This window comes from Sinocyclocheilus grahami, unplaced genomic scaffold (genome assembly GCF_001515645.1).
Source record: "Sinocyclocheilus grahami isolate Dianchi unplaced genomic scaffold, SAMN03320097.WGS_v1.1 scaffold195.1, whole genome shotgun sequence".
NCBI lineage: Eukaryota > Metazoa > Chordata > Actinopteri > Cypriniformes > Cyprinidae > Sinocyclocheilus > Sinocyclocheilus grahami.
This window is the reverse complement of record NW_015505374.1, coordinates 55,155-70,925: the sequence shown is the minus strand read 5'-3', so window position 1 is coordinate 70,925 and position 15,771 is coordinate 55,155. Positions and strand designations below refer to the sequence as shown.

Sequence of the window (15,771 nt, the reverse complement as noted above, 5' to 3'; positions counted from 1 at the left end):
AGAAGAACGAGACCGTGCCAAATCAAAGAAATAAACAAAACATAACTAATCTTACTAAGAACAAAACAAAACTTATAATCTAACTCAACCATCAATATTCACAAACAGACCCCTAAATAGAAAGAAAAATCTTCAGCATCAAGGACGCCCTAAATATACTACTCTTACTACCAACCAATTCAATACAATCAGGTGGCACGTGTCACTAACCTAGTGTTCTATACACAATTGAAAACTCAGTGTGGCACATTTATATCACGTGATATCTTACCTGTTGTTTTTCTCTTTCCCCGTTTAGTAACATTGGTTCAAAAACCATGTAACAGAAACGGTGAAAACCTCAAAGAGAAGAAAGATCGAATGGGCCATTGTTCACCAAGTTATCAAAGAACACAGACTTTACCACGAACAGTACTCAAACCTCAAGATGATACAGGACAAACAAACAAACAAACAAACAAGCACGCAAGTGCCATCACAACAAAACGAGTGCTCTAGCATGCAAGAGCCCTCTCGCTTCTCGCACAGGTGCAGTCTTTATAATCAAATAGCGCGCCCTCATTGGTGAAGCCATGCGTTGTCGTCACTAAGCATCTTGATGATTGACAGAGAATTAGACCACTCAGGTACCCGTGTCTCCCTGCTGAAAATGAAAGTAAAAACAAAGAGAAAAAAAAGAGAGGGAAAAACAAACACCGTACCCAAAACACATCATAATTTTAACATGGGATGTAACAATACCACATTATCTTTCCTCAAAAAAATTCAGGAAAGCGTGACTACAAAAAGTGCAGAGATGCATGATGTTATCTCAGCACCCCACCACTGTTCTGACCCTTTCATCGTGTTCTGCTTGATGGTGGTTCACAGATACCACATTCTCCGCCATCCCTACCTAAAAACTGACAGCTCACTAACAGCATATGGCCAGTCTGTTTCAGTTTGCCTAGCCTGAAACTCGGATGTCTTTTTGGGTGACCCACAGGCTTGCTGCAGGCTTCATCTCTCTCTCTCTCTCTCTCCCTCCGTCTCTCTCATTTCTTCTCAGCTCTTGCGAGAAAAGGGGGAAATTGAGCTCTCCTCAATCTGGATTCTGACAGGGTGCTCTCCGTGCGGCACTGATTTCGGCAAATTGCCATGAGACTCAACCAGAAGAACTTGCAGTGCAGCTAGCTATTCTTTTTTTTTTTTTTACCAGAGATTACAGAGAAAAAATACTCCACAAATATGAGCTAATATGAATTATTAGTTCCAATGAGGCGTCTGGAGATGCATGTTGATGACAAAAGACACATCCGGTAGCTGTCATAGAAATTTAAAAAGAAGAGATCTGCAGAGGGACCAGTGTGCAAAAAAGGGGTCAAATAAATAACATTTCAATAACATGTCAATAATAATTGTATGCTTTTGAAATTAGAAATACCCATGTTTATGAGACAGAAAACATTATAAATATAATGTACTGTATGTAACATTATAAACGTCTTTGTCACTTTTGATCAATTTAATGCGCCATGCTACATTTTTTTCAGGATTCTTTGAAGAATATAAAATTTAAAAGAACAGCATTTATGTGAAATAGAAATCTTTTGATTGATAAGTTATATGAAAATAGTGTCGATTTTGCATTTAGTTTTCACCCTAAACATGAATATAATTCATAAAACAATTTTGCCTAGAACACAAATTACACCAAAATAAATACATTTTCATTCATCTACATTTTATTACTCTCAAATTACTCTTATTAACTCATTAATTTGCATTAATCTTATTTATTGTTTACCATTATTTTGAATACTTTTTCTAACATAAAAATAGCATTTAAGGAGAACAAATACACATTGCACAATTCAACAAACTACATACAAAGAAAATAACGTTGAGTATTTCCTTACACAAATTTCTCAACCCTTAGCCACAACATTTTTGCACTTTAGGCATTTCCATAATTGGTCAAACATTTGGTGGTAGCGATATGATGTGAAGTAATGCTAAATAAGGGATAATCACCCTGTCCGACACATGTAAACCATATCAGATGTTCCAGTCTCTCTCCCTTCCTGTTATTCCGATACTTGACTGACGTGTCCAAATCCTGAAAGAACAAATTCAAAGATTGTTTTTGCAAATGTTCGCCTCAGACTCAGAGATCCAGGGAAGAAGCTAGAGGATATACAGAGGTGAGAATGAGGAAAAAACAACCTTTATTTGCTTTATAATTAGGGTTCCATCTGGTAGTTTCATTGCATACTTTTACCAATTCTTGGTCTTGATTCAAATTAAATAGGTGCCAATTTCTCCCTCTATTGCAAATGTCCTCACTAATAGCTGATTGCTGTTTTTTTTTGGATGACAAAATCCATAAAGGTGTTCTACCTTGGGTATTAATTCATTAGTCCTATCTGCGAGGCGTTCAAAAAGCAAACATTCTGTTAGCATGTTTCATTAATCACTCTCATTTTTCTTTTTGTGTGGGAAGGAAGCTGATAACAGACATATCGTGATGTTCTTTATGCTCTAATTACCAAAATGTGCTGCTGCTGGAACAAAACAGTAACTTGTATTTTAGATATCATTAGTGAGTTACTGCCGCATGACAGTTCCTCACACTGTTTGCTCATGGTAAACACAGACACTCCAAATCTGAAAGGTGTAAACCAAATTGGAAGTCTGATACTGAGCCATCACTTCTAACTGGCAGCCTTTTTTTCAACACAGTTCTGTCAGATGATTTGTCATAGTGCAAGTAGAAAGTCTTGGCTTTGACACTGAAAGCAATCAGTCTAGCTGGCATACTGCTGCATCTCTTCATTACCTGTGACTGTGAATTGACCGGTTGTTCTGACATATGGCATTCTAATATACTCAATGAACTAAGACCGCAATTCGCCACTTAACTACTATAATATGTCATACAGGAACTTCTCAGTAATGTTGATGAAATTTCCACATCCACAGATGAAAAATCACTTTCGGTCTGGAATTTTACTTTGCCTAAATGTACTGGAATGCACGAAAGTGCGTACGTGGCGTCAGAATGAGTTTTAGATTGGGCCGGGAAAAGATGGTTAGGTTGTGGTATCACTATTTGACATCATATTATATTTGGCAATATCATATTAATTATCTCCTTTTTTATGTTGTTAGGTAATCTTAAACCATCCATCCACATTACGTAATTGATATTCATCAGCCAAACCTTTGCACTATTCATAAACTGATGTTCTGTGCATTCATAAAGTGCTGCAGTTGTATGGCCCTGTATGTAGAGTTGCTATATTAAGTTTGCTCGGATATTTTACATTAGCGTTTAATATTAAGAAATAAATGGATTCAATCTGTATAGTTAAAGGAATTCGAAGTACATCAAAAAGGAAAATTCTCTTTTACCTGACTCTATCATAAAGATTATACAGCATTTTGATGAATATTTCAACTGTATTTCAAAAGTCAATGGTGTCCAAAATAACATTAGACCCCGCTGTCATTGTTTATATAAAAAACACAGAGATTATTTTTCAAAATATCTGCTTTTGTGCTCCACAGAAGAAAGAAAGTCATATAAGTTTGGAACAAGATGAGAATAACAGTAATAATGACATTTTTGAATGAACTATCCCATTCAATTCTTAAAACAAAATTGGCAACAATTTACCATCAAGATGCAATAAGAAAAAAAAAGCTAACTGTTAATAGTGCACTGATTGCCGATATAAATGTAAATTTGGTCTCCTGAAATAAGTGATTTGATTTTCACCCTTTTTTAATCAATTACAATTGAGATTCAAACACTTGATTTTTTAGATTCAGCACTGCGTGTTTTCTCATTTCCTCACCTATTTAAAAGTGTACTCATTCATTTATTCCTCATTAAAAATATTTTACACACTTTGCCAGTCAAAAGTTTGGAATAATTCATGGCAGTCTGCCATGGCTTCCACAAAAGTATTTCCACAAAAAAATAACAACTGTAAATCGGCATATTAGAATCATTTCTGAAGGATCATGTGACACTGAACACTGGATGGCTGCTGAAGATTCAGCTTTGCCATCACAAGAATAAAATTACATTTAAAAATATATTCAAACAGAAAACAGCTATTTTAAATTGTAATAATATTTTATCATATTGCTGGTTTTACTCTATTTTGATCAAATAAATGCAGCCTTGGTAAGCATTAGAGACTTCTTTCAACAACATTTGAAAAGATCTTAATTATTCCAAACCATTGACCAGTATATTTCTTATTGCAGGGGCGAAAGAACACCATTACCTCTTTAAAGTAGCATCATAATCTGAAACTAGAAAAAGAAATGTTAAGCTTTCTTTCTCAGTCTCTTGCCTTCTCTTTTCTTTCTCTCGACACCTGTTTTCCTGATTGCACTTAATTGCTAGTGAAATGGTGAGCGAGGTATAAGCTGTGGTCAGCAAGAGGTGACTAAACTGCCTCATCAGAGTTCTTTGATGCCGTACCTGGTTCAATCATCTTTCCTGGAGAAGCTGTTAGCTTAGGAAGGGGGCGGATGAATGGGGCCAAGTCCAAGTCTCCTGATGACAGCATTCCACCTGTGTCACTAAGAAATATGAAGCAATGGAAGTATAATTAATCATGGCCTCGTTTTTCAACTCCCTCATGGAGGGAATCACTGAAAGCAACAATATTACAGAGAACTCGTCTCTTGTGTTGTCTTCAGATTGGCAGGTGGCATTCCTGATACGAGTATCTCTCAGTCTGGCCCTCAGGGCATTTCCTGCAGTGTTTACTGCCTGCTCTTAGAGAACATCGCCAGTTTGTTCATTTTGGAGAAAAAGGGATTTTTATAGGAGCGCAGTCACATAACGCAATCTGAAATTGGTTTGTCTCATGAATATCAATTACAACATGAATGGATGGTTTAAGATTACTTTGGAACTGGGCTATTTAACATTCATGAGGGCTATGTAAGAATGAGAGTTCAATTAAACCGATAAATAAAATCAATAGGATGGATGAAATGGTACATATTTGCATATTAAAATTACAAAAAATTTCTTTAAATAGATCAAATTAGTGTGGACTTTCCTGTTGGTTTTGCCCATTCCACGAAAACCAGAAAATTAAAATAGCAAACAGAATTTCAGGTGTTAGTGAATAAGAATTCTGAAATTGCATGCAAATTTAATTATTATCTAGACATTAGTTACAATCAGTGTTGGGGGTAACTCATTACAAGTAACACGAGTTACGTAATCAGATTACTTTTTTCAAGTAACTAGTAAAGTAACGCATTACTTTTTAATTTACAAGAGAATATCCGAGTTACTTTTTTTCCCCAAATTATTGATTAACAGCTCTCCTGTCCCCATGTTGAGAGAAATCAGAAGATGTTACTGTAGTTCTAAAATAAATATGAATATGCATTAATTCTTCTCACTCACAAAAAAAAACACAGATTTAGTATTCCTCAAAATGAATAAAAATAATGCAACTCAGAATATGACGCAAACCTGCAATAATTAAATGTTAAACAACACAAATATCCTTTATGTATTTAATCCCATTCTATTAACCAATGTCTTTGCTTCTGACCTTCGATGATCCAGTTCAACCATACTAATAAGCACAAATTACTCTAGACAAACATTTGTGTGTCTTTTTTATTGCTGAAGTGTTTACATTTCTTCTTCTTCATTCTACTGCACGGACTTAAATTTACTTTCCCTTCAGCCTGAGGCTTATTCATTTCACTTTTGGTGTGAAAAGGCTTTTATATTTGCCAAAAATATAACTTTTTTATTTAAAAAACAAACAAGCAAGCCCTGTCCAGATTTAAAAAGGAAGGCGAAAGTAACGTAACACATTACTTTCCATAAAAAGTAACTAAGTAACGTAATTAGTTACTTTTTTATGGAGTAACGCAATATTGTAATGCATTACTTTTGAAAGTAACTTTCCCCAACACTGGTTACAATTGTATTAATATAAAAATATTTCTTTCTTTCTATCCTTTTGAAGGTATTTTGTGTGTGTAGCAGTGCTGATTTACTTCCTCCCTCTCCTGGTGATGGGCTGTGCTTACCTGGTGGTGGGTTTGACTCTGTGGGCCAGTGAGATCCCAGGAGATTCATCTGACCGTTATCAAGAGCAGCTGACCGCCAAACGCAAGGTCTTCATCACATCATCCTCTTGCTCCTCTTTCCTCTATCCTTTAAGCCTGTGACATTTGCCTACACACAGTCCAGGTCAGACTCTGAACTATGAGTTAACAAAGCAGACAGAGTTCACACGCAAGGGGAGGAGGGTCAGACAAGGCCGCATGAAATAATCACTATGAAACTCACCCGCAGTGAGAAGGTCCATCTGGTTCTTTCATCTGTATTCTCTGTGTGCATGTGTGTGTGCCTCATTCACCACACTTGAAGGATATGAAGTCAAGATATGTTTCCTCTCCAATATCTACTTTACATATCATTGCTATAGCATTTTATTCCTCACCTTCGTCCTTTTCTTCCTCACATAAAATATCTTAATCTATTTTTTAAGCAACCAACGTTAGTACTTGTGATGACACAATGTGACATATTACCTCTGAGCATCCCCGTCTTCTGTTTGAGCTTCATAAACATCAAAGAGCCTCTGACAGTCTGCTGGTGACTGAGTGATTTGCTACTACATGCTCTGGCTTCTGGCAGAGTGTGTCACTGTGGTTTTCATGCTGATTTCAGGCCCATTTCAGGATCAGGAATCTCTAGCGTCTAAAGAACAAGAGTAGTTTAAGGCAGCCTAGACCTACCTTTCACAGACCTGGAGTAGTCGGGACAGGTGCAGCTTATTGACGGCAGTCCAAAGGCAGCTTTATCTATGGTAGAACAACAATGATAAAATAAGAAAGTCAACGTAGTGAAAAATAAGATGCATTAGCTGAAAAATAAGGTGCTATTTGAAGGTGCACTCAGTATTTTTTTTTTATATACAAGTACCATTTTGGACATATGCTGAAGAAACATGAATGCAGCATCACACAAAAGATTTCAGTTACTAATGCCATTGTTTTAATGTGATTTTTAATGACATGTTTGCATGCTGCTTGTTGGTGGTAAATTAAGACAACTGAACCACCTAAAAGTTGTCAAGAAAATTATTAGGGAACATTTCGATTGTCAGCATTCTGCCAGTTTTTGTGCAATGTGGGCAGCATGCAAAGCCCAGGAAATCAGCTTGAAGGACAGAATATGTATTTACAGAAATGTTCTCTTCTTGCCCGACCCTCAGGTGGTGAAGATGATGATTGTGGTGGTATGTACGTTCGCTGTTTGCTGGCTCCCCTATCACGTCTATTTCCTGATTCACCAGTTCTACCCGCACCTGTTTGAGCATCCCTTCATTCAGCAGGTCTATCTGACTATCATGTGGCTGGCAATGAGCTCCACTATGTACAACCCCATTATCTACTGCTGCCTCAATGACAGGTAATTTCACCTGGAGTGAAAACACAGTAATTGACGCGCACACACATACACACATGCACGTCTAGCTCTTTCCAGAGTCCCTGTAATATTCGCTATAATATCATTATTGTTCAAAATGATCCATCTTTTTGTGCCATAAAATGCAGTCCAAAGCTGTGATGTATTATTCTCTAATGTATCCTGGTTTTACCGCCTCACTCAGACACTGAAAATCCATCACAAAAGCCTTTGAAAGACAACAAAGCTTTAATATCTTCTAGTCAATTTTCAACTTTAAACGCATCATCATGTGACTATTCGTCTCTTACATTTCTAAATGTCTCCTCAGGTTCCGTGCCGGATTTAAGCAAGCGTTCCGCTGCTGTCCGTGCGTCCCTGAGGGATCCTACGAGGGTCTAGAGCTCAAGTCCACCCGGTACCTTCAAACCCAGACCAGTTTGTACAGGGCCAGTCGAATGGAGACCACAGTGTCCTGCGTGATGCAGCCGTGTGAAGATGGCCAGAAGGTCATCAGAGGGGCCGCCAAGAGGCCAGCAGTTCACAGCCCCTCCAGGGACCTCACCTCCAATGGCTCGTCATCTCGCAGCATCTCCAAAACCGTGTCGGAGACCTCCAGCTTTTACTCTAGTAACAACCTACAAGAATGAGAGCGCAAAAGCACAAGAGTCAAGGAGACCGAATGCCACTATTTTTGTGGAGATGTAATAGTTTGACGAATCCTCTTCAGTCCTCCCCCCAGTGTAAATCTTGAGGATTAACCTGAGTGTGTGTTTTAGCTGCTTGAGTACACACACGCTAAGTGTCTTTAATTTCGAACGATCCTTCATCTTTCATTCTTGTCACATTCTATTCATGAGGTTCATAATTATGATTAGAGGAACATTTACATTGATTTTTTTTTGGAAATGCTTTCTTACCAAAGTGATGTAAATGACATATTGCTTTGTGCTGGCTTAAATGAGAGCCTGATTGATTGATCCTGCAATCACTGAAGACATTTTAAAAGTTTACATTAATGGACATATGATGCAGTGGAACATTGAATATATTGAAAATGACCGCTTATATTGGTCTATCGCAGGGGTGGCGAACGTCGGTCCTGGAGAGCCGCAGCCCTGCAGAGTTTTGCTTCAACCCTAATGAAAAACACACCTGAACACACTAATCAAGGCCTGAAGGGTTACTAGGAAGCTACAGGCAGGTGAGTTTTAATTAGGGTTGGAGCTTAGCTCTGCAGGACTGCGGCTCTCCAGGACCGGAGTTCGCCACCCCTGGTCTATCGTCTTGCTAACAACAACCCGACTGTAATAGGAATAGGAATATCAGCGAAAGTACCCCTCTTAATCCCCCGAGTCTCTAAAGATTGCCCTCCCGGCTCAAATGATACCTGAGCACGTGTTGTTTCTTCAGTGCTTTATCTGCAGGTGGGAGATTACTGCAGACTTCACAGCATATTTTCTCTGCAAGCACCTTCAAAATCTCTAAATTGGCTGAGACTGAACAAAAACACAGAGGGCAGGGATTATACTATTGAAAATGCCTCGGTGGCTTCACGGTCAGTTAGAGCGATGATCCAGCCTGTGAAATGAAAATGAACAATGTCAGTTGCCAATATCAACACCTTGTAGCTACACAGGCAAATACAAAAGAACAATATTAAATGACTTTTCAAGGTGTGCCTGGAAACACACCTGCGTGGTGGTGAAAGCTCTGAATGCCTGTCCTGATTTTTTGTGCTCTGAAGAATAGATCTGGAGGGGAAAAAATGATGCGCAGAGAATTTTTGTACTAGGTATTTTTTTTGTCTTCTGTCAATTATTATTTTTTCTCTCCCTATCTGCTTTTTTTTGTTCTAATTGACCCTTTGCTACGCTCCGCCCCTTGGTTACTGTTGCCAACCTGGTTACTGTGGCTTACTCCTTGGAATGAACTGGAGATGAACAGCAAGATTATTAGTGAAAAGTGCTCATAAAGTGGTAAGAATTGATTAGATCTTACTTTTTAGAATTATGCACTCAGTAATGTTAACCACCGGTGTACCGACGAAACATGCTGCCTATCAGATTGTGCTACCAAAAATATATTTGATTAAAAGCTTCAGAGACTGCAAGTGAAAATCAAGGCAAACACTTCTCAGTCAGCTGAAAAGCAATAGTGAAGTATATCAGTATATAACAGAACTGTTCCTAATATTTACATTAACTGTGGTACTTTTGAACACTACAATGACATGAATTTACAATGACATCGATTCGCAAGAAAAAAAAAGAGATGAGTATAATAATTACCATTACAATTCAATTAACAACTATTGTAATATTCTTTCATATAAAATCTATATTAGCGCTGCTATAGGTGTTGCGGTCGAGAACAAGTGTTTTTGAAGAACTCTTGGCTACGTTTTCCTAATGCATCATAAACAGTAAGTAGATCGTTAACCACCGGTGTACCGACGAAACATGCTGCCTATCAGATTGTACTACCAAAATATATATTTACATTGCTTTAAGGGTAAATTTAGGGTAAGGGTAGGTGTGGACGGGTAGGGGTAGGTATGGACATTAAAAAAAGCCTCAAACCACATGAATAAGATGCTGGTAGCACAATCTGATAGGTAGCATTTTTTGCTATCGATTTGTGCTACCTGTCTTTTTAATGGGAGCTTCTAAAAAACGCAGTCTTGAATGATTCGAACACTCACTTATAATACTCAGAAAGAAGCAACAGTTGCCTTCTTTGTAAAGATTCGAGTGATTAGGATGAACCAAATCATACCCACTACTTCTGAGTCGATTCCACTCAAACTTTGGAGTCAACCTTCAATTCACAACGAATCAAAGAGTCAATTCTTTTTGTGATTTGACTCCCATTTCAATCTCTAGATACCTTTTTGTGTCACCTGACCACTGGCAACAAAACAATAATATGTATATGTATGTAAGAATATCTCAGTCAGACCAGGAGGTTGGGGAATGGAGTGGGGGATAGCCGACCGATGCCTACATGTACCAGTTGTGATTTTGGCAGCCCATTTCGAGCTGCGCCTCTGCAGTGCCTTTCTATGCTGCATACTCAGATTTTTGCATGTCTGGATGGACACAACAGTTGCTGACTGCTGAGGTATGATAAGTCATTAGGCGGAGCTTAGCCAAGTGCCAATTCTGTAGATGTTCTGTTGTACAAGCATTCACACGGTCACATTCCTCTCACACTGGACAAGGCAAGAGTAAAATTAGCCCTTCAGGCTCCTCCCTTGATACAGTCACAGCAATATGATACTGTGGGTACACAGGATTATGGGACAAAAGGGGAGATTGAAGTGACCACCTGCTGCTGTTCTTAACTGGGATTGTGACAGTGGTGTCCGTTTTCCAAAACGGAGGTCCATGCTGTTCTTATAACAGACTGGCTCGTCACATGATTGGTTCTGAACTTTCATTGTTCACACAGTGGCAGCAGGCTTGTTATGGTGCAATATGTTCAGAATATTTCGGACGGTAAATGACTGTGATCTGAATGTGCCTGACTGTTTGGCAGGTGCTGACAGCTTATTCCAGGAATAAATGAACCACACTCTGTTCCTGATCTTTTTTAGAAATTCAGAACTGTCTGTGATGCTTATGCTGCATCTGCCTTCACACTGTATATATATATAGAGAGAGAGAGAGAGGTTTTTTAATGTTTTTGAAAGAAGTCTCTTATGCTCACCAAAGCTGCACCAAATCAGCATTTTAGATTTCTGAAGGATCAGTTGGCACTGACGACAATTTGACCCTCTAACTCTAGCACTTTCTATTCTATTTTAATTCTACTTTATCTATTTATCTTCTTTTTTATAAAAAAAAACCCACTAGCTTTCTATTTTTTCTATTCTATCTACTTGTTTTTCTTTGTGTGTGTGTGTGTGTGTGTGTGTGTGTATATATATATATAATGCCTTGCTACGTGTACTGCGTTAGGCTAACCGAGACTTGTCATTTGCACTTACAAATTGTTGCTCTTTTGTTAGTTTTGATTGCTTCTATTGTCCTCATTTGTAAGTCGCTTTGGATAAAAGCGTCTGCTAAATGACTAAATGTAAATGTACGACTATGGCTGCTAAAAATTCAGCTTTGCCATGACAGGAAAAAATTATACGTTAAATACATTACGTTTAAATTGTAATAATATTTCACAATATTACTGTTTTTACTGTATAAAACATGTGCTGCCTTGGTTAGCAGAGACTTCTTTAAAAAACATTATAATATCTTATTCCAATGTCTTTTCTTAATTATGACCAGTAGTATACAGTATATATCTGCACCCAAAAGGGAAAATTAGGTTATTGTTTATTGTCATGTCATTCCAAACCTTTATGAAATTGAAACCCTTATGGTTTCTTCTGCAGAATGCAAAATAAGATATTTTGAAGATATTTTTTGTCCGTACAATAAAAGTTACAACACCAGAACTCCATTTTTCAAAATATTTTATTTTGTCATAAAAAGCAAGTCATACAGGTTTGAATCAACATGAGGGCAAGTAAACAATGACAGAATTTTCATTTTTGGGTAAACAATCCCTATAAGATGAACATAAGGAATGTCTGATGAGAAAGGCATATAGGTAATCGCATACATAAAAAGACTAATTGTGGCCATGGACCAAAAAAACAGTCTTAAGTAGCACGGGTATATTTGTAGCAATATAGTCAAATATACATTGTATGGGTCGAAATTAATGATTTTTCTTTTATACCAAAAGTCATTAGGATATTAAGTAAAGATCATGTTCCATGAAGATATTTTGTTAATTTCCTACTGTAAATATATCAAAACTTAATTTTTGATTAGTAATATGCATTGCTAAAAACTTCTCAGTATTTAGATTTTTTTTCTCAGATTTTCAAATAGTTGTATCTCAGCCACATATTTTCCTATCCTAACAAACCATACATCAATGGAAAGCTTATTTATTCCACTTTCAGATGATGTGTATGATTGGTTTATGACCCTTGTGACTGGTTTTGTGGTCCAGGGTCACAATTCAAGTTTTGTTCATCTGCCAGTTGGGGTTTTGTGGCACCTCTGTCTGTGGACCATGTTTATCTATGCGAGTGTGAGCACAGGAGGATTTGCTCTCATCACCTCTATCTCTCTATAATCAGAGTAATTACCCAAGAGAAGAGAACACAGAGGGGAGGACGACAGCTGTGTATGAAAGCATTCACGCACAGATTCATCCACCCTCCAGCATTCCTCACATCCCTCCCAAGGCCATTCTGCATGGCTGCTTAATTTCACTCAAAGTTATTATTCGTGTTTGTACGTAAACATAGTGAGTGTGAGTGAGAGTGTGCGTGTTTAAACATACCTCTACATGAGTCCAGCTGGTATAGTTCATCAGTTATTCAGAAAGAAAGATGCACTTTGATTTCCATCCAGCTCAGGAGGCCTGGAATGCTGGTTCCACTGTCCTATAAGACAATGCTTTCATTAGCTTTCGAGGGGTCATGACATCATTTTTAAAGTAATTTTTCTGTCAGTGTTTTTTTTTCTGTCGTAATTTAGATTTTATGGCCATTTTCCGACATTTTGAATTCATCAAGCCATTTTGCTGCTGTACTTTTAGGTTTTCTGCGTATTCTTCCTCTCTTTTTTTTGCAAAAAGAGTACCAGTGCTTACTTGTGTATTGGGGATTTGTTGTCTAATAGAGTTGGCGCTGCTCCATCTTTCAGTAACACTCTCTTTGCAAAGCCTGCATTACAATGTGACAGGTTCACAAAACAACATCTGCGCACTTATATGTAAGGTCAGGCTGAAATGATTGGGACCTTGGTAAAATATAACTTCAGTTCCTTTAGAAAACCATGCAGAGTCTCAGATGCCACCCCACATCTTTTATCATAAATGTTATGCCTTTTATCATTCATTTTTTATGCCTTTAGTTACTTTCTACATCAAATGTTTTCAATTAGATTATTTGGACCCCTTAAACAGACATTATTATATTACGGAATGGTGTACAGATCATTACTTTGATTCATATATTTTCATATGTACTGTATATTCATATTTGGAAGTACATCAACAACTGATCAGTTAAGAATATAATTGTTAATGACTTATTAATGAAAGTTTAACCTTACGTTGCCTGTTAATGAGCTAAACAGTATGTAAATATTTCTTATATGCTTTTGGCAGTGGTTTCCCAAATATGTGTTTGTATTCTATTATAAAAGAGTTAGTTTATTATGTTGTATGACTGAATATACATGAACAAAATGAACCAGATATGGCTAAACTGAACTTTCAGTACCAGTGGGCCAAGTTGTAACTAAAATAATAACCATCCACTTTCGCTTTTAATGTTGTGCTGGCTTGCACTCATTTATGTATGCTTTTGTAAAGGATTTTGTATGCATATGCCTCTGTATGCTTTGTCTAAAATATCTGTATTCAGGCCTATGTGTGCTCTGAAGGGAAAAAGTTTGAACATCTCCATTTGGCATTATAAGTCGTGAAGCAAACCAAGCAGGTTCAGCTAGTTCAGACAGATCACGTCAATCATTTGTGACACACGAAATGAGCCATTGAAGTTAATAAGCAGAGAGAAAGACAAACGTCTGTGTCTCACAGTAAAGGGTAGAGCTAGTGATGTCTTGTTGAAATTCCACTCAGTTTGTTTGGTAAGATGTTGAGTTGTGCCCCGTCTGCTGAGCAGGGTTGATCTTTGTTGCTCCTACAAATGCTGTCAAAAAGAGTTACTCTAAGTCAATCTGTTTTGCCGCCCTCATTTCTTAAGACGGTTTTGGAGACTTGTGGCAAATCTCTAAAGAATTCATTTTTATATATTCAGTGCTGTAGTTGACTTTGTGTTCTGCATTAACAGCTAAACGTATTCATTTCAAACAACATTTTAAAGTTTAATTTAATATTATATTTTTATTATTTTTTATATATTTTTATAGAATTATTAATTTTTTAGGGATGCAAATATATTTAATTTTTTACATTTCATCTTTTAAAAACACTAATAATTTAATAAAAAGTCAAATGTAATCTTTAGAAAACATGAATATTGAAGAATATTGAATAAAATATTGGTGAATATTGAATAAAAAAATGTATATTGGTTTTTCATATTATATACTATAATGTTGTGAAAAATTCACTTGGAACTATGGATTTTTTAAAACTAAGATAAAAAAGTATATTTCAATCATGAAAACTCTGAACATTTTGGCATGGTGATGGATATGACAATGTTAAAGGGGTCATATGATGCGATTTCAATTTTTCCTTTCTCTTTGGAGTGTTACAAGCTCTTGGTGCATAAAGAAGATCTGTAAAGTTGCAAAGACTAAAGTCTCAAATCCAAAGAGATATTCTTTATAAAATTTAAGAGTCAGCCACACCTACCTAAAACGGCTCGTTCTAACACGCCCCCACATATCTATGTCACTATGTGGGAAAATTTGCATAACGCCACCCAAATGTTCACGCAAAGAAAGAAGGCGTAACTTTATTCTCGGTGTAGTATTGTTGCCACCACCACCATGTCGTGATGCCGCTGTGTGCTTCTTTGTGAAAGCGAAACTACTTTGTTTGGCCTTCCAAAAGAGGACGATATCGCTTCGTCATGCCTGGAGCTGATCCGTGCTGGTCGCTGAGGAAATACTTCAACTTCGTGCTGTCGATTGCCAGACATACTGCTGCTGCACAAATAGCATATAAAATAACCCCGTAGCAGATCTATACAGGTGGAGCTGGGGAAGGTGGAGGGTTTCAGAGAACTCTGAAAGCGCGCTGCAGGAATCTCAAGTGAATGCTAGCCAGCCATATAAATGCAAAGCAGTAAGCACATTGGCTGCATATGCAGCATGAACCAATCAGCTTGTGCCAAGTCGTTTAACTCTCTGAATATCATCAGTTACGTTAACACCCCGTCAGAATGCGCCATCTAGAGTTTCATGACTGAACTATATATCAGTTTTTAGCTATATAACATAACATTTTTAGCTTATCTTTATTAGAATTTGAATATCCGTGCATCCATGCTAAGTTTATGAACTAAGACAATAACTTCTTGGAAATTATTAGGGCATGACAGAAAGAAAAAAAAAAAAGTTTTAGCATCTGAGAAAAAGCATGAAACTGAAAAAACCAAAATAAATAGCTTGATAGACAGGTAAAAATTGACTAAATAAAACAATCAATGCACCAAATCATTGAGTGAATGAGGGAGAAAGATCAAATAGAAGCAGAGATCACTTGGGGCTTTACAAAGATGAAGCAAAGTCTAATTATTATGTCTGGACTTTACCGCTCATTGA

General features: G+C 37.2%; 1 protein-coding gene across 1 annotated transcript in view; it reads left to right on the top strand.

The window, feature by feature from the left end:
• tacr1a (tachykinin receptor 1a) overlaps window positions 1-8,185 on the top strand; it is a 27,121-nt gene extending 18,936 nt beyond the window's left edge. The window contains exons 3-5 of the mRNA XM_016285238.1: window positions 6,000-6,150; window positions 7,257-7,453; window positions 7,782-8,185. Of these exons, the coding sequence (XP_016140724.1) occupies window positions 6,000-6,150; window positions 7,257-7,453; window positions 7,782-8,100 (667 nt within the window). The 3' untranslated portion in view covers window positions 8,101-8,185. The remainder of the gene's footprint in view (window positions 1-5,999; window positions 6,151-7,256; window positions 7,454-7,781) is intronic.
• Window positions 8,186-15,771: the final 7,586 nt, after the last annotated feature.